Source organism: Panthera onca, chromosome A3 (genome assembly GCF_046562875.1).
Source record: "Panthera onca isolate mPanOnc1 chromosome A3, mPanOnc1 haplotype 2, whole genome shotgun sequence".
NCBI lineage: Eukaryota > Metazoa > Chordata > Mammalia > Carnivora > Felidae > Panthera > Panthera onca.
The window spans coordinates 25428419-25447827 of record NC_138341.1 but is presented as its reverse complement, the minus strand read 5'-3'; the positions used below and the strand labels follow the sequence as shown (position 1 = coordinate 25447827).

The window sequence follows — 19409 nt, the reverse complement described above, 5'->3', positions numbered from 1 at the left end:
AGTGAAAGAAAGCTTCATGCCTGATGCATTTTCGTATCATTCTGGTTTCTTTGTTGGGGTGGGGGATTTGGCTCCCCCAGGTGGCTAAGGCTTTGAGACCCTTTTCACCCCTGCTGGGAACTAGAGGTACCTGTATGTGAGCAGCTGGTTGCTGCCCAGGGCCCTGGGGAAGTGCACTCTCCTTCAGCAAACTCTGGATCACCATGGGGGTCACATTGCCTCCCCAGGCGAGTTGTACATTGGTGGCCAAGAGCACTTCTACCTGGAGACTCACTGCACCATCGCTGTCCCCAAAGGCGAGGCAGGGGAGATGGAGCTCTTTGTGTCTACACAGAACACCATGAAGACCCAGGTACCGTCCTGTGGGTCAGCTCCAGGGCCTGGGCATGGCACTGGGGAGCATCAGGCCGACTAGGAGCTGGCGATGTAGGACATGAGAAAAGGGAGATCTGGGCTGGTCCAGAAGGGGATCTGAGGGTAGTGGTCCTGGAGCCAGACCCTATCAACCAACAAGCTGGTGTCACTGAGTTGTGACATAACCTTTCTTGGTTTCCTCTTCCATACAATGGGCCTGGTAGGGTGTTGTAATGACTAGTTGTTTACTACTAGGATGGCATCTAATAAGAGTTGGTTTTTATTTTTCCAGTGAGATATGGCCTTGGTCAAATCATATCCGATCTCAGGCTCCTCATCTGTAAAACGTGGGTGATGGGTTTAGTGATAGCCACAGAGACCACTAAATTATCTGTGGCAGCTCAAATATGGCGGCTCCCCATTTCTCTATTGCTGGTAAGGCGACAGTACTGGCCAGCATTGTGGGCAGCTGGTCCTACCCCCGCAACTCACCAGTTCTTGGCTGGATGAAATGAACTTTGGCTCTGAAAGTCTGCTGTGGCCAGCCGCTGACCCCCCTTGCTAGAAACAAGTGTCTGAATTCAGTCTGCACTGACTAATGAGTGTTAGACTTCAGCACCTCGAGATCAAGGGCTGCCTGGGGAGGTGAGGGGGATTCCGGAATCAAGGAATTTCAGAACTGACGGCACTAAGTAGGCTTGTGGAGGGCGGGCGGCTCTAGGTCAGGGTGAGGTAAGTCCAGATGATGTGTTCAGTGCAAGTAATTATTCTTTTGTCCACAGAGCTTTGTTGCAAACATGTTGGGGGTTCCGGCAAACCGGATTTTGGTCCGGGTGAAGAGAATGGGAGGAGGCTTTGGAGGGAAAGACACCCGGAGCAGTCTGGTGTCTACAGCAGTGGCTCTGGCTGCATACAAGTGAGTCCCCCTAGCCAGCTCAGAGAAGGAGAATAAGGCTGCCTCTGCCAAGAAGGCTTTCTGGATTTCTCCCTTTTAGAAGTAGATTTCTCTTGCTTTGAATTTCCACAGCCTTCTGCTTTTAGAACTCTTGGGCATTGGGGTGAGGGTAACACCACGTGTTTCTTTGTGTTCGATGCATGGATCCATGTTTAGCCTCCCCTGCCTGGCTGTGAGGGCCCTCAAGGCAAGGGCACACATCATATCCTTACATTCCCCATGTGTCCAGCAGCTTTATTTCTAGACAGTGAAGCAACCCAGCTCCAGTCCGCTTGTGCGCCAGGTGGAAAAAGAAGTCTCCCTTGCTTCCTCCCTGAGACCCAAGGATTGGGCTGTTGCAGAAGCTCCCAGGGTGCTAACCCTCTGATGCCTCCCTTAGGACGGGCCGCCCCGTGCGCTGCATGCTGGATCGTGACGAGGACATGCTGATAACTGGTGGCAGACATCCCTTCTTGGCCAGATACAAGGTTCTAGTTGTCGGGAGCTATGTTGGGGCGGAAGGGGAATGCCATCTCACTGGGAAACCTGGAGATGAAGATCCAGGGATCCTGGGATGTTCTCTTACGTTTTTCACGAATACCTGTAGAAGTTCAAAGAAGAAATAGCAATGAGAAAAATTTAAATCTGCCAACAGCAACATAGAAGGGCGATGCTGGCCGGCCACTTCCCGAGTGAGGTCGCAGCATGGTGTTTACACCTTTTGTGAATTTTCTCTGCCCCATACCTAGTCTTTCTCCTCTCAGGCTCGGAAGCATGAGTTTTCAGTAGCCCTGGGGTAAATCCCTCCTGCAGAATGACCTAATGTGTTCATAGCCAGATGCAAAGATCAGAATGACTACTTTATAATTTACAGTGAGAAATAAAGCTTCCAGGTTGTTAGGGTGGGCACCTGCTCCACCAGACCAGGGGTGGCGGTCCCTTTGCTGAGTCTGTGTGGATGACCAGCATCCTGTCCCTCTAAACACTAGTACAACCTGACAGATCCCAGTCTGGGAGCCCTTTCTCTCCATTAGGTGGCTTTGAACATCCCCCTGTGACCTCTTCTCGTTTTGTTTCCTGATTGAACTCCCCCGAAGGGATTATATTTCCCTTCTTCCCAAATTCCTGCAGACCTGAAGAAAGTCCCAGGTCCTTACTTATGAAACGGGCTATAAAATTTGTTCTGATGGCTACCTAAGGTCAGGGATGTGAAAGCATATTCCTGCTTGTTGTGCACATTCCTGCTTGCTGTGGCTTGCTGGCCAAAATGTGTGAGGCATATCTCCAGTATCTCTCTGTTTCTCTTCCTGGCTCTCCCCTTTCTGCTTCCTCACTCCCTCTCGTAGAACCAGAGCCAGTGGTACTAGGTTCTAGGTAGAAGGAAGGGGGAGCATGGGGAGAGGGTGTGTCCAGGGTTGAGGACCCATGGAGTGTCACTGGAGAGATGTCAGGTCCTCTCTGCTTCACCTGTTAGCTCCAGTGACTTTGTTTTCATGGTATGATGTCTTGTTATTTCTGCTTCCTCCAGGTAGCATAAGTGGGAGAGGATGACTCGGGTTAGGTGGAGGAAGGGGCTATCGAGAACTCACTCTCGTTTTCATCAGGTTGGCTTCATGAAGACTGGGAGGGTTGTGGCTCTGAAGGTGGAGCATTACAGCAATGCGGGGAACACCCTGGATCTCTCCCAGTATGTAAGTAGGGTGCGCACCTGCGTGAGGGGAGTGACTGGGAGGTCATGGGCAGGCCCCACAGCCCCATAGGTACAGGCCTCCTCACTTCTTGCCTGGGACTATTGCAGTAGCCTCCCCATTGGTCTCCACCTTCAGGCTTTCTACCCCTGGTTAAAATCTAAAGCACAGAGATAATCCTATTACTTTTCTCATTGGGAGTTCTTCCTTTGGGGTGTTGGGTGGCACAGTCAGTTAAGCATCATCGGATTTCACTTCAGGTCATGATCTCACGGTCTGAGATCGAGTCTTGCATCAAAAAAAAAAAAAAAAAGAAATCATAGTAATAATAAAAAGAAAAGGAAATCCTTCCTTATTTTTCAGATATTTTGCCAAGCAAGCCAAATGACTTACAAAACTTTATGCAGATTATGGTGACATTGTGTATATGTGTCTGTAAAATGAAAATATACCTCTGTTTTACATATATATACACATATATATGTATATATATATATATATATGTATTATATATATAATGATGTGCATGGAAAATTCCAAAAGAACATACACTAAACAGTGATTAGATGGGATGAAGGTGAGGGGATCACTCACTATCATTTTCTGTGTAACACATTTTTCGTGGTGTTTGAATTTTAAGTAATGAATTTCTTTCTTCTTTTTTTTGGTAACAGTTTCACTGAAATATACAATTTAAGGGTTTTTAGTAAATATTAAGAATTATGTAACCATTATCATACTGTAATTTTCGAACACTTCCATTACCTGAACGTCATCTCTTTCCATCACTCCCGTTCTCACCCGCTACCCAGCCCAGACATCCACCAATCTACTTTCTGTCTTTATAGATTGTCCTCTTGTAGTCCATTCATATAAATAGACTCATACACTGTGTAATCTTTTGTGTTTGACTTTTTTTCTCAGGTTCAATTATTTATTTATAGTTTTATTTATTTAAGTGATCTCTACATCCAGCGTGGGGCTCAAACTCACAACCCTGAGATCAAGAGTCGCACGTTCCTCTGACTGAGCCAGCCAGGCGCCCCTCAGGATAATATTTTAAGATTCCTTAGTCCTTCATTCTTTTCTCTTGATGATATTTCATTATATGGATAGGCCATTTTTTGTTTTCTACTCACCACTGAAGAGACTTTTGAGTTGTTCCTAGTTTTCAGCTTTTATGGATAAGGCTACATTGAACATTCTCATACTAGTCTTGTATAGACATGAAATTTTGTTAATTTGTGTTAACTTTGTGTTAATTTTGTTGATTTTGAAATTAGCAGTTACCTTTGTGGTATTACTTTTTATAATTTTCTTAAATCAGAATTTTATAACCATACTAGGTACAAACGTGTAGACTTTTCTTATAAAAGTCAGTCAGACATTTCAGGGCAAACAGAAGTTCCTGTTAGCCCCACTCCCCATGCCACTCCTCCTTGCTAGGGGCTAACTGGTTCCACTATAAAACTTCACACTTCAGATGCAGTGTAAAAACTGCTCAAAATAAGCAACACATTTAGTCTTCTCACCATTTGCAACCTGGGCCTCTTGGTGTTTTGGAAAAATCAGGTTGAAAAAGATACAGTGCTTGTCCCCAAAGATCTTAGAAGCTTTTAAATCCAATCCAGCGAACATTTATTGAGCGCCTAGGGTGGCAACATAAAGAATAGATGGCATTGTTTCTGCCCCGGGAAGTTCACAGTACGGTGGGGGAGACAGATAATAAAAGACAAAATGAAATAGAAGTACGAGTTAGAGTGCTAAGGGAAAGCAAAAACGGAATTAATTGAGACATACTCAAAACATCTAGGATGACTAAGACTAAAATAATCGAGGGCACGAAAAGCAGCCTGTCTGAGAGAGAGAATATACATGGGGAAGTAAACCAAACCCAAAATGAAACGAACAAATAAAAGCTGCCATTGATCTCATCAGGAAGATGAGTTATTACACCTTCAAGAAAGCATAGGAGGCCATAAACATGAAGCATTTGGAGAATAAAAACTAACTCTGGTGAGATAAAACTCTGAAAGCAAAAGGGTTGAAAGACACTTCAGCAAATCTCTCCAAACAAAAGAAAAAAAAATACAGAAAAATTGGAAAGAAAATACAATGAAATTCGAGGACTAGTCCAGGAGACCCAAACAATAGAAGTTTCAGAGAGAAAGAATGGAAACAAGAGAGAGGAGGCAACTATCAAGAAGTAACTCAAGAAATCTCCCCAAACTATGGAACTGGAGAGTGTTATGCTAAGTGAAATGAGCCATGCAGAGAAAGACAGATACCATATGGTTTCACTCTTATGTGGATCCTGAGAAACTTAACAGAAACCCATGGGGGAGGGGAAGGAAAAAAAAAAAGAGGTTAGAGTGGAAGAGAGCCAAAGCATAAGAGACTTTTAAAAACTGAGACAAACTGAGGGTTGATGGGGGGTGGGAGGGAGGGGAGGGTGGGTGATGGGTATTGAGGAGGGCACCTTTTGGGATGAGCACTGGGTGTTGTATGGAAACCAATTTGACAATAAACTTCATATATTGAAAAAAAAAAAAAAAAGAAATCTCCCCAAACTAATGGGCATACACTTTAAGGTTAAAAGAGCCCATCCAGTAACAAGCACAATGAAGGAAAACAGAACTATGCTAAGTTATATCACTGTGAACTTGGAGAAACCTGGAGATAAACATTTTACAACTTGCAGGGAGGAGAAAAACACAACTATTTCCAAGAACTGGGAAGACATCGATTGGATTTGTCAATACTGGAGAGCTCGAATGCACTACCAAAATGTCTTCAGAATGTTGAGGGAAACTGGAAAACCTAATTCCAACCAAGAATCCTATATATAACCAAATCATCAGTTAAGGGTAAGAGTAGAAGAAAGACATTTCAGACATGCAAGTTTCAAAAATGTACTTCACGAAGTATTAGACTCTTTAAACTACTTGCCATACAACTTCAATGGGAAAAGAAACTGCTTTAAAAAGAATTCAAGGGTGCCTGGGTGGCTCAGTCGGTTAAGCGTCTGACTTTGGCTCAGGACATGATCTAGTGGTCCGTGAGTTCGAGCCCTGCATCAGGCTCTGTGCTGACAGCTCTGAGCCTGGAGCCTGCTTCAGATTCTGTCTCCCTCTCTCTTCCCCTCCCCCACTTGTGCTCTGTCTCTCTATCACTCAAGAAAATAAATAAACATTAAAAAATTAAAAGTAATTCGTAAAATCACCTCTTTTTTAATTTCTTTTTTAAGAGAGGCAACTGAGCAGTCCTAACTGGGGAGTCTGGGAAGGGCTTCCCCAGGGAGGAATTGAATGAGGATGTTAGTAGATGGGAAACGTGCAGGGGAGGGCGGGCATATCAGGTGAGAGTAACATATAGTCAGAAGAGAGGAAAAAATATATTGGGGAAAAGTCATAAAGAGTCTTGAGTTCCATGCTGAAAGATGTATGAACTTTACTCCGAAAAGATTAAGTGCCATTTTTAAGCAAGAGGTTGACACGAAATGACCTTATGTTGTAGTTTGAGGCAGAGATTAGAGGAGGGAGAGACACAGAGGCCAGGAGCCCAGTAAGGAGTCTGTTGCAGTATCAGAGAAGAAATAATTTGGGCCTGAGGAGGAGCAGTGGCCAGTGGGGCTGGAAAGGCAAGGATGGGTGCAGCCCTCAACATCCCTTTCTTGAGGAGCCAATGAAATCGGTGCACTGCTCTCTCCCATTTTGGTTTCCTCTGCTGCAGATAATGGAACGAGCTTTATTCCACATAGACAACAGTTATAATGTCCCCAACATCCGGGGCACTGGGCGGATGTGCAAGACCAACCTGCCCTCCAACACAGCCTTCAGGGGCTTTGGGGGGCCCCAGGCAATGCTCATTGCCGAGTATTGGATGAGTGAAGTCGCAGTGACCTGTGGGCTGCCGGCAGAGGAAGTAAGCTGGGAATTTGGTGGCACAGGTTCACCTACTTTGAGGGGACAGTGATTTGTGTCTTGGGCATTTCCCATGGGGGCAGAGGAGAGGGGTTGGATCCTTAACTTTAGGTTGTATCCGTTCATCTCTTGCCACCAACAAGGCCTCAGTGTCTCTCTCCTTGCAAAGGTGCGAAGGAAAAACATGTATAAGGAAGGGGACCTGACCCACTTCAACCAGAAGCTTGAGGGGTTCAACTTGTTCAGGTGCTGGGATGAATGCCTAGCAAGCTCTCAGTATCATGCCCGGAAGAGGGAGGTTGACAAGTTCAACGAGTAAGCACCGGGAGGGGAGGAGTCTGATATTCTGGCATTCTTTCGGGTTTCATATTCCACAGCCCATTTGCCATACTCAGAATACCAAGCTAGTAAGGTGCTTGAGGGTGCTGAGTTTGCTGACCACTCCCAGCCTTCTCTTTAAGATACTCAAATGATTTGTTCAGCCTAGGGGCAGATGGGCATATACAGCCTGCACTCAGTATAGCCCATCAATATGGTTCACTTTTACACTCATCTGCTGTTGGGGCACACCAGTCGAGGACTAAGAATACCACAGTTTTACAGTGGCCTCTAACATGAATCTATCACTGTGACCTTACAGTTACTCCATCTCCTTGGGCCCCAGTTTCAGCATCTGCAAAGTGGGGGTAATTACACTGGCCCTGATTCCTCACTGAGGTGCCCAGAAAACCAAACAGAAAGCACAGAGAAGGTGTTACCACTATCATCAGTGAGTGTCATAAGTGACTGTCTTCCCTGGTACAATCACAGTCCAAGGTCACCAGGGCACCCTGACTCTGCCTGAGCTCCATTCTGGGAGGAAGTGATGATACTTTCAAGTGCAGACCCTCAGGGTTGGGTCCTCCTTCAGCAGAGCTGAAGAACACAAATCGCACCCCTTTTTCATTTGGTTTACCCAACTGGGGCACAACTCAGTTATGATAAGTACCATGTGGGCTGCTCCAAGGATGCCTTGTTCCAACTTTACAAAGATGTTGACTGAAACTACATCTGAGCTGACACAACCATGATAGAAAAGGTTCTATGAGACTCTTCCTTTTTTCTCCAGGGAGAATTGTTGGAAGAAGAGAGGGTTGTCCATAATTCCTACCAAGTATGGAGTAAGCTTCTCTATTCCTTTTCTAAATCAAGTAAGTGCCTTATATAATTTTGTGCGTCTCCACTGGGCTGGGGCCCCATTTCCCCCTCTGTCTGCACTATCACATGGAAAAGGCCATTGTGGCTGGTACCAGAGCAGAGTGGAGGGGCTCTCTGCTGTTTAAATGGACTTGAACTTGCATATCCCTATTTGTCCAGGATGTCACAGGTCAGTGAAGGCAGCACGAGACTCAGAGATCTGGGGTCAACTCTCAGGTCTCCTTCTTCCTGACTAAAGGGCTACAGACAGCTACTCTGCCTTTCTGATCCTATGGCTTCATCTAAAAATGAGCACAAAGACATTTGACCTCCTTCCCTCTGTGGAAGACACACAGAAAGAGAGAGAGTGGAAATTTTTCGGGAACTATTGAAGGGCTACATGATTAAATCACAAGATTCACGGTGCTTTAATTTGAGTCTGAGGCTTTAATCCAAAATGCTGCTTCCGGTTTTCTTTCTCCTGGGCTCCAGAAATATTGGCCCCAAGCATCTGGCTGAGTTAGGATTGACCCAATTTTGTGTTTGGAATCCTTCTCTTCCTGTAGGCAGGAGCCCTGGTTCACGTGTATACAGATGGCTCTGTGCTGCTGATCCATGGAGGCACTGAGATGGGCCAAGGTCTTCACACCAAGATGGTCCAGGTGAGCAGCCTGCACATGGGGGCAGGGGTGGGGGGGTCCTCTCCGACATCATGGCATCCATGTGAGGGAGGATGCTATGAGCAAGTGAGTGGTGGCACACCTTAGAAGCAGAAGCCGGCCTCAGCTGTGGTCGGTCCCGGCTCTGCTGCCCATTTTCGTGTGACCTCGGGCAAGTCTTCTCCCTTCTTGGACTCTGTGTCTTCCTCTGTGCAAAGCGGTTGGCCGGGTGACCACTCAGGTCACTTCCGTTACCCACATTCTAGGGCCGTGGGGTTGTGTTGGTTTACAAATTGCTTGGGAGCTTCTTGGGAGTAATCTGAAACTGGCCCCTGGACTCAGAAGGCAGAGGCAGACAGAAAAAAGAGGCCCAGGTTGGCAGGTCACAGTTCTAAGATGCAAAGGGAACTTACATGAGAGGCTTGCCTTGGGTGGCAGCAAGACAAATGGATCCCTACCCCCACCCACCAAATCTTAAACGTTTGTAGGGAGAGAGGCCTCAACTGGGTTTAGCCAAGGTACTGTGCAGGTGTTCTCAATCCCACGTCATCATCTCGAGGCTGTGTCCTAGAAGCAGCATCCAAGAGCCAGAAAGGCAAGCAGAACCCACATTCCAAGGACAGGGGAAGTGGTGAGGAGCCTCTGATCCTTTGAGTCCAGCTCATGGGTCAACTGGTGGTCACATTAAAAAACAAAAAAGGTTACTTATTTATTTTGAGAGAGATAGAGCATGAGCAGGGGAGGGACTAAGAGAGAGGGAGAGAGAGTTCTGCACTGTCAGTGTGCAGAGCCTGACTCGGGGCTTGAACTCATGAACTGTGAGATCATGACCTGTGCTGAAACCAGGAGTCAGACGCTTAACCAACTGAGCCCCGAGGAGCCCCCTGGTTGGTCACATATTTTTGATGACCTTGCCTAACACTGTGTAAGTGGCTGTGTTGTGTGTATAAAGGCTTCCCCCACACAGAGGAGCTAGGACATTGGAACTGGAGTAGAGTTGGAACACCTGCTTAGCTCATGGACTGGCCAGAGTAGATTTTTTAAAAAGCCAAGGTTAGCTTTAGAAAGCACTGCTAGTCACCATTAGGTTTATGAATTTTTTTTTTTTTGTAGCAAAATCACTCCATAAAGTTTTGCTTCCAATTGAGACAGATATAAGAACATCCCAGTCTCAGTGGGCTTATGGCTTATAAAATTATTATATTGCCTGTAATGGTGAACCTTAAACGGTCTTGGGGAGAAGGCAGCCAAGCCCCATGCCAAGCCCTCCCTGAGAAAGTGATGTTGTCTCTTTTCTCAGGTGGCCAGCAGAGCACTGAAAATCCCCACCTCTAAGATTTACATCAGCGAGACAAGCACGAACACCGTGCCTAACACGTCTCCCACAGCTGCCTCCGTCAGCACTGACCTCAACGGACAGGCCATCTATGTAAGGAGCCTGGGGAGCCAGCAGAGCTGAGGGCCAGTCAAGGGCTTTGGGCCCAGAGCACTCCCTGGGGTGGAAGCTGGAATGGTCCTTATAGGCTCTTTGGCTGTGGCCATGCCTTTGGCTGTCTTATCCAAGAGAATGCTGTTCCTCCCAACACCATGTTGAAAGAGAGACCTAAAAGCCACAATCACTTCTGTCAAAGTCAAGAAGGATGAGTGTAGGATGGGGAGGAGACTTGGAGGGTCCCAGGGGGCGTTCTGCAAAGACATACTCCCCAGTGTTAGAACTGGCCACAAGACCATGGACTGAAGTTGGAATTCGATTTTGCAGCTGGCCAGGTCAGACCAACTCACTTCTCTTTCCACATAGAGGTTGTAATTAACAGATGAGTCTGATGGGAGAAGTCACTTCCTTTGGGTTCCCTCAAATATTTCATCTTCTGTAGCCTAAGAATCGGGTGTTCTCCCAGCAAGGGCCAATGCCAGTTCCTGTGGCAGGGTCCTGGAGTGGAAGCCACCCAGTCATTCCTAAGAGGGTGGCAAGACTATTTGAGTGGCACCTTGGGCACAGCATTACTTGGAGGTAGCCTTGCTGAAGCCCTTGGGGTTTTGCCTGGGCCAGGAAATACAGAAGACTGATATGTCTGGTGTGTGGGCATGTGTTCTTAGGAAGCTTGTCAGACCATTCTGAAAAGGCTGGAACCCTTCAAGAAAAAGAATCCCAGTGGCTCCTGGGAAGACTGGGTAAGTCTGAGCTGATCCAACGTGCTTTTGAAGAGGAGAGAAATTAAAGGCAGGTTCTCTGTCCCTGCCGCAGCAGGAATAGGTCACGATCTAGTCCCAGAGGCAGAGAAGCTGAGTGTTCCATAGGGTTCCACAGCACAAGTAAATGCTCCACCTGCTGGGCCCCTTTCTCTAGGGTTTTCATAGTGGAGGGAAGGCACTGGAGGAAAACTTCTGAGCCAGGATCTTGACAACCCCATGGCGACTGGGGGTTTGGCTGCCCTGAGCCTGAGAAGGTAGGGTGACCGCTGAAGGTGCCTGACTCGGGCCTGGTTCCATACCCCGCTTGTCCTGAGGCTTGAGGAGTCTGGTTTTCCTCAAACCTGCTCTCCGAGGGCTGCTTCGCAGTACTTCCCCTTCCTCAGCTCTGGAGTCTGGGTCCACTGAGGCTCCATCTGTGAAGGAGTGGGGAAAAAGACATTTCCCAAGAGTTTATATCCTTCCTGTGGTTTTTTACAAGTGGCAGGCAAGCCACTCGTCTCATCACAAGAATGAGTCCAGTTCTCTGGTTTCTGGTTTGGTGCCTGTGTGTCGGGAACCCTCAGAGGGAAGCGGTAAGGAAGTCTCTCTCTGGGGGCAGGCGGGGGGCTTCATCTCTTCCAACAAGCAGACATCTCAGTGGCAGCCCTGCTTTACTATCTCCCAGAGTAGAGTTGGGGTGGGAAAGTGAGCACAGTGGGAACATAGAAAATGAGCCCACACCTGACCCACCTCAGATTGTACTAGTCTCCCTCCATAGACTCAAAGAAAATAGCTATTTTTCTCAGACCCACTTGCCTTATTGTGCCGCACGTGACCTCTACTTCCCTTCCACACTCACAGATACCGCACACATATACCCCACGAATGTAGGTTGATTTTGGTAGTTTGGATTTTAGCGAGGAGACCCGGAGAGGCAAACTTGAGCTGGTCGTTGAGGGGAGAAAAGGATCGGGAGAGATACAATGCAGGAACCACACGAATGGAGGTGCAGAGGTGTGGGAACATGGAGGGACTAAAATACATGAGTTTGGCTGGCATGGTGATGACACGTGGGCAACATAAAGCCAGAGAGAGGATTGGGGTCCTTAATGTGAAGCATTTGCTCTATGGACAATGGGGAGTCAGCCAAAGTTATAGAGTAGGGGAGTGATGTAGGCAGTATGGTATGTTAAGATGCTCACTGTGATTGGGTTGGGCTACCTGGCAGCGTGGGGAGGCTATGTGATGGGGGAGGAGGCTACTGTAGTCCCCCAGGCTTCCAATGGCGGGGACCTAGTGCAGGTGAGAGCACAGTGCGGTCACCCAGTGCAGTGAGAATGTGAGGCAGGGTGTGGAAGCGAGGACCACCGGTACAAATAGTCAGTCAGCTTCCGGAGGAGAAGGGGAAGCTCATGAAAACTTAGTGCTGGGTCAGGGATTCTGGCACCCATGCTCAGCCCTTCCTGTTGTCTCTTTCCTCTCTTCAGGTCACAGCTGCCTACCTGGACGCAGTGAGCTTGTCTGCTACTGGGTTTTATAAGTAAGGACAGTGCTGCTGTCACCCACCTCACAAACTGTGGTCATCCTAGCCTCTGAAGTCCCCTCCCGCACCAAATGCTCTCAGCCTTTGGTCAGGAGAGAGCAGTCCCACCGAGACGCTTCAGTAGACCTGTGTCAATTTCAATTGAAAGATGCTCTGAAATACCTGGCATTGCCAACCTATGTGCCAACGAGGCAAAAGCATGAGCTGCCATTAAGAGAAGACCTGTGTTCTAGTTCTGGTCTTAAAGTGTACCATTCCATTTGGAGAAATGAGGGATTCTCTCTGAGCCCTTTTCCTCATTTATGACGTGGTGGGACCATCCCTCCCTCGGCATTCCCCTAGACCCAGGGCTGTCTGCTGTGTGGCGTTACCCTTGTGTGTTAGTTACTCTGCTGTGTGCGTTGGCTTTCTTTACGGAGGCTTTCCTGGGACAGAAAGACAGGAAGATTTAGAACACGTGGTCTCATTACAAAGTGCAGAGTTCAGGGGAACTTGACGTGGGACTTGGAAAAGAGCACATGCCTTCTGCTACTTTGAACTCCAGTAGCAGTACGAAGAGCTAGAGACCCCGCCCAGCTGATGTAAAGGCTGGAAGAAGATGGGATCCAATTTGCTATCTCCCATAATGTTCTAGTTTTCTCTGGAGAATTTAATTAGGACCTTTTCTTTCACAGATCAGTGGGTTTGGAAAAATAGTTCAGTATGCATTTTAGGCGAAGTCACGTTTTGCCAGTGCTCTTTGGGTTATGTGACATTTGACTTGCACAGGCAGAGATTAGAACAGATGTTCTCGGATGTTCTCGTTCCGTTGTCAGAGTTGGTAAGACTGGGTAGGATACAGGAACACCCAGGTGAAGATGATGACCTGGTGGGTTCTCCTGGGAGAAGCCTTTTCCCTCAGCTCCAAGTTGGTTTTGTTTTCATGCAGATTCCGATCCCTTCAGCTCAGGTTATTTCTGTGTCATGCGTAGAAAAACGGAGAGGCAGAGTACTGTGAATTCCAGGTGGGAGAATATGCACGCACACACGTGTGGCTCGTGTGAACTTGGAATTGTATAAGATACTCAGGATCAAAGAAGAAAAACGTAGAAGAGAGCATCTGCTTTTATGAATAGCACTTTCCCCGAATCATTTGTTGACACCGAGAAGGGGCCAGTAGCCAAGGAGAAATGCAGGCAAGGGGTTAAAGGTACACCCAGGCTGACATGAGATGCTGACCTTGACTCTCCTCTGGAGAAAGGCGAGCAGCCCAGGAGGTGGCACAGGCAGGGGCTTTGGTTCTGAGAGCTTGAACTCTAATCCAACACTTCCTTTGGGTGTGGCTTTCGTGTCCTTCGTGAACTTGGGCAAATGTGTCACCTGCTTCTACCACATAGAGGCGGGCACACAGATACTATACACCCCTGGGCTGTACAGAAGGCATCACATAAGGGCCATTGGCAGATCCTAGCAGACATGAGGCAAGAAACTCTGGAATACCTGGGTTTCATTAGCAGGTCCAAAATATTAAAAATATGTGGACTCTTTTGAAGGGCAGCTGAATGAATAAGTAAAACCTGTGGAGTCTTAGGATTTTGTGGGACAAGCTGTGTGTGTGTGTGTGTGTGTGTGTGTGTGTGTGTAGGTGGGGGGGCATGTTAATCTTAATACATATGCAGTGTTTTCTGTTTTCTCCTCCAGAACACCCAACATTGGCTACAGCTTTGAGACGAACTCTGGGAATCCCTTCCACTACTTCAGCTATGGGGTGGCTTGCTCTGAAGTGGAAATCGACTGCTTAACAGGGGATCATAAAGTAAGGAGTTTGCAAAATCTTAGTACTAAGTTAGAGGAAAGAGAAGAGAAACAAGTGAGTTGCAAACATCAAGAGCCAGTAGAGACACACTTTCTGGTTGGGAGAATAATGTGTGATGTCACAGCCTGGCAAACTTCCGATGAAGGACCAGAGAGTAAATATTTGAGGCTCTCTGGGCCACAAAGACTCTGCCTCAACTACTCAATTCCATCACTGTAGCACAAGATCAGCCATGGATGTATGCAAATAAATGGGCATGGCTGTGTTCCAGTATGATGTGATTTGTGCACACTGAATGTGAATTTCTCATAGTTTTCACATGTTGCAACATATTCTTATTTTTGTCAGTCATCTAAAACCGTAAACACCATTGGGGCACCTGGGTGGCTCAGTCGGTTAACGTCCGGCTTCGGCTCAGGTCATGATGTCACGGTTGATGGATTTGGACCCCACATTCAGCTCTGTGCTAATAGCTCAGAGCCTGGAGCCTGCTTCAGACTCTGTGTCTCCCTCTCTCTCTATCCCTGCCCTGCTCGTACTCTGTCTCTCTCTCTCTCACAAATAAATAAAACATTCCAAATTTTTTAAGAAAACGTAAACACCATAATTAGCTCACAGGTCCTACAAAAACAGGGCACAGACTGAAATCAGCCTATGGAATGTAGTTTGTTGTCCCCTTCCTTACACTATCTGTCCAGACTCAGGTTCCAAGCCCCAGGAGCCTGGGAACCAGCCTTCCTGCTCATGGGTGTGTGTGTGTTTGTGTGTGTGTGCCCACAGTTCCTTCTTATCGCCTGAAGAGTGTGGCCACTCCCTTCCCCTGCCTAGTGGTCACAGACTCAAACCTCGGCATTCACGATGCCAGTGCAGACTGACAGGGATAGGATCACCCTGCCTGAGCATGCCCGGGGCACGCTGCTTCTGAAAGTCCTATCTGGGTTGACACAATAATTTAAGGGTCACTGCGCCCCATCTATCATTCCGCACATTCCTTTCTTCTCACACTATTTGTATTTTGCCATCCACTTTAGAACCTCCGCACAGACATTGTCATGGATGTCGGCACCAGTCTGAACCCTGCCATTGATATTGGACAGGTAAGGCACATGGGTGACCAGGGTGGTCATGGACTTGGCCAACCTTCAGTGCTAATGCCTTCGCTCTGCCTACACCACTGCCTGGCGAAGGCCCAGATAGCTGATCCCAGGCTGGGCAGGAGCCAGCTGGGCTGTCTGCAGAGGGCTGTTTTCAGCTTCTTTCCATGCCCACTCCCCGTGGGGCTTGGCGCCTATTGTGGGAAGCGGTATCTGTCCTTGGGGAGGGGTAGGCAGAGTGGCCATGGTCTCTGTCTGGCCTGCAGGTAGAAGGGGCGTTTGTCCAGGGCCTTGGCCTGTTCACCCTGGAGGAGCTGCACTACTCCCCGGAGGGGAGCCTGCACACCCGTGGCCCCAGCACCTACAAGATCCCTGCGTTTGGCAGCATCCCCAGTGAGTTCAGGGTGTCGCTGCTCCGTGACTGTCCCAACAAGAAGGCCATCTATGCGTCCAAGGTACTGTTGCCCTGGGTCTGCACTGTGGGAGGACATGGGGGTAAGACCCACCTACCGCATGGGTCTGCAGGGGGCTTGTCTGGAAGAGACCAGGGTGCTTGACACGAGTTTTGGCGAGGATGGTGGAGCGATGGGCAGTCCCTGCCTGGGAAAAAGAAAACTGGGATGACACCAGCTCTGTGTGGTCAAAGCCAGCTCCTTTGGGTGCACTCGGAGAGATTCCTTTAATCCAGTCCTGTAGGTCAAGTCCTGACCGACATCTATGTCTCAGGTGTGCATCTTGAGCTTGGTCCTAAAGAGGACCCCACAGGTACACACCCCTCCCTGTTATCCCTTAAAAATAGCACATTCACTGCAGATGGGGCAATACTTCTGTGCAATCCCTTGTGCCTCCTTCAGTGGCTGGCACCTGACTTGAAACTTGATCTGCACGTCTCAAGGATTAGAGTCATCCCTTATTTCCTCCCGGTCCCCAGTAATTATGAAAAATGGTTGAAAATCCCATAAGCTGATTGATACAGTCCTAATCAAAGAAGGAAAACACATAATCACTTGTAACCAGTGAAACATACCCATTTGTTCCTTTCATGATTTACTTCACTGTGGTTGGGTCTGGGACACTTTTTGATCTCGCCATCGACTCTCACGCTTTAGCATGCCTTGGGATCACTGCAGGCTCATGATAAAAATACATTTTGGTGAGACCTGTCCCTAGAAATTTGGTTCAGGAGGGCTGGAGTAGGACCCTGCAACATGCATTTTTAATAAGCATCTCTAGTACTTTTGATACATGGAATTTCTGGTCAGTGCTTTGGGGGAACAAAACCAACTCTGCTAGTAAATGTTTAATTCCTATTGGTCGTGATGCCTAGATTCCAGATGACGCTGTAAGTATAATTAGGGTGCCTACAAGTATAATTAAGGTGCCTGTAAATGTGGGTGTCAGAGTTGCAGGTAGAGGATTCCCCCAGCCTTATAACTGCGAGGAAAGGGTCCAAATTCAGGTCAGACACTTTGTCCATAAAATATAATTATTTAAAACAGCTTTGAATGGTGCATTTTCTTTGCATGGTGTCATCAGAGAAAAGTGATACAGTAAGAGTTGAGAATGCCATGGAGGTTGAGTCATTGACCAGATTGATCTCAGCCCTGAAGAATTATGAGCAGCCTTCCTGCCTTGCTGGCTGTGACCCGCTGGGGCTGGCTGGGGTTCCTGGCATCTCCAGCCCTCCTGGCGCAGAGGCTGGGGTCCTGTTGCCTGACTCCCTGTCCTGCGCTCTGTCCGCCCAGGCTGTCGGCGAACCGCCCCTCTTCCTGGCAGCCTCCATCTTCTTCGCCATCAAGGATGCCATCCATGCAGCTCGAGCTGGGAACCCGGATTGTAAGGCAAAGAAGCTTTTCCAGCTAAACAGCCCTGCCACCCCGGAGAAGATCCGCAATGCCTGCGTGGACCAGTTCACCAGGCTGGTATGAGGCCCCTCGAGCACCCACTCCATTGGGGGGAGGCCGGGCAGAGGCGGCCCATGCAGAGAGGAGAGCGGGATGCCAGGCTGTCTGTCCACTGGGCAGCCTTGGGTCCTCGCTGCCTTCCTTGTGCCATTGAGGCACCTCCTCGAACTTGCTGGAAAAGAGCAAGAAATGAAGTTTGTAGCTGGGCTTCCTTAGAGGAAAGAGGGCTCTTTGGTGCACAGCTGTCAGCCACAGATTTAATTTTTTCCCTTGAAGATGAGGGTGATGGGTAAACGTCCGGAAGAGCCTAGTCTCTAGCGTCCATCACTAGCACTTTGGGGACCCTTCTTTGCGAAAGCCACCGTGTGAGTGCTGTGGAGACGGAGACGAAAAGGGGAGTTAAGGAATTGATTAGATGCACCACGTTCGTTCTGAGATGACCACGTGCCATACTGATGCTGGCACACACGGAGCCCACAGAGACTTTGTGGTATTTTAGGAAACCAGCTAATTGTATTATGTGGTGGCTGGTTATGACCTTAGTGTACGTAGCAGCATGTAGCAGGAATTCTGTGGTCTTTGGACCATGGGAAGCGCTTCCATGATACTTGTAGTGCGCAACGCCTGGCCACAGAAGACCATGCAGGGACAGATTCTTCCCCTGTTGCCTCTGAGTTGTGCTGAAGCAGGCTCCGCCCACACAGGACCCTCCAACTGCCTTTACAACAGCAGCCCCTGTTGAGTTAGCAGAGCCAGATTCTTCCTGATAACCCAAGTTGGATTTCCTCCTGGGTATTTGATAGAAGATTTATTGGGCCTTTTTGGTTTAGAGGTGAAATGGGTACTCGTGGACCGAAAGGGTTCCAGGGATGGGAGGTTGCGGGAGAAGTCTTGAAAGCAGGCCAATCTGCCTTTTCAGGCCTCAGCACCAAGGGTGAGGGAGACCGAGGGGTCCCCAGGTAGGCCACTGTCATCTGCCAATAGCTTTAGCTATGGGGTAAGACCACCAGACCACGTGTCGAGTTTCTAGGCAGTGAGGATGCCCACAACTCTGCAGCAACCTTCCCACAGCCCAGAACCTTCTCACCATGGCCACATGCTGACAGTTTCCCAAACCCCTTCCCTGGGAAATGAGGTACTGCCTGGCTCCCGATAAGCTTACCCAGGTGGCCAAGTTAGCTCCTTGAAAAGAATCTGATGCAGAACTCATTGATTTAATGAAACCCTCCAGGTCCTCAGACCTAAAGCACAGATTCTGACCCAAGCCCCTTTGCTCTGTTATAATACACCAGTGAGTTAAATCCCTGCAGCAGGTTTGCATGAGTAACTGATTCTATGACCCAACCATGATTTCACGGACTGTGTGTAGCACGTGTGAAGGGATCACTTCCGTATTTGGTCATTCCTGTGGCTTCGGGGCCTACTAGAGTGCCTCCCACATGGGAAGTGTTTGGCAAAACAAAGGAATGACTAGGCAGTTAGGGGGCCCTGCCCTGGGGGCACTCCCAACAGCTGAGACTGCAGAGGGATGGCTGGCCTTGGAATGGTGCCCGGCAGTGGTGGGAGGTGGCATGTGCATCCGAGTGGGCAACGTGTCCTGTGCTATGGGAAGACCCCAGCGATGAGTTTTCTATCATTCCTTCCTAGTGTGTCACTGGCACTGCAGAAAGCTGTAAGCCCTGGTCTGTGAGGGTCTGACGAGAAAGCCCCCAGCACAGTCTGCTTATGCTGCGCGGGAGTTTCCATGGAGCATGAGACATGCCTGCAGAACATGATCTATACATGTCATGGGGTGACAGTGCTGTGAGTCATCAGGATGATGTCTGGAAGCACACGGAATGCATTGGAAGATTTTGTTTTGTTTTCGCTGAAGATTTTGATCAAAAATATGGTTCGCAAACATAATGATAAGCAAATTCAGAACTCTGAGGCCACGTGGCTAATATGCAATGAGAGTCTTTGTATGTCTGCTTTAATCATGTATGTCAAATAGGTGTACGTGCTCTGTCCCAGCTCACAGGCAAGGCTGTACAGCCTCAGGTGCTGACAGTGTCTGTCCTTCAAAGAAGATGCCCCCCCAGCCTCCGGAAGTTTCCATCCTAAACCAGAGTCTTCCCTTCAAACCAATGAACATCACATTATAACCGCTGACCCATAGTCAACTTTG

At 48.3% G+C, this 19409-nt stretch overlaps 1 protein-coding gene across 1 annotated transcript in view; it reads left to right on the top strand.

Annotated features, from left to right (window-relative positions):
* LOC132677453 (xanthine dehydrogenase/oxidase-like) overlaps positions 1-19158 on the top strand; it is a 57589-nt gene extending 38431 nt beyond the window's left edge. Inside the window, exons 21-36 of the mRNA XM_078444821.2 lie at positions 228-352; positions 1137-1270; positions 1689-1776; positions 2893-2979; positions 6709-6900; positions 7069-7214; positions 8008-8089; positions 8642-8737; positions 10035-10163; positions 10832-10906; positions 12394-12446; positions 14130-14244; positions 15276-15341; positions 15605-15793; positions 17084-17260; positions 18890-19158. Coding sequence (XP_078300947.2) covers positions 228-352; positions 1137-1270; positions 1689-1776; positions 2893-2979; positions 6709-6900; positions 7069-7214; positions 8008-8089; positions 8642-8737; positions 10035-10163; positions 10832-10906; positions 12394-12446; positions 14130-14244; positions 15276-15341; positions 15605-15793; positions 17084-17260; positions 18890-18940 — 1805 coding nt within the window. The 3' untranslated portion in view covers positions 18941-19158. The remainder of the gene's footprint in view (positions 1-227; positions 353-1136; positions 1271-1688; positions 1777-2892; positions 2980-6708; positions 6901-7068; positions 7215-8007; positions 8090-8641; positions 8738-10034; positions 10164-10831; positions 10907-12393; positions 12447-14129; positions 14245-15275; positions 15342-15604; positions 15794-17083; positions 17261-18889) is intronic.
* Positions 19159-19409: the final 251 nt, after the last annotated feature.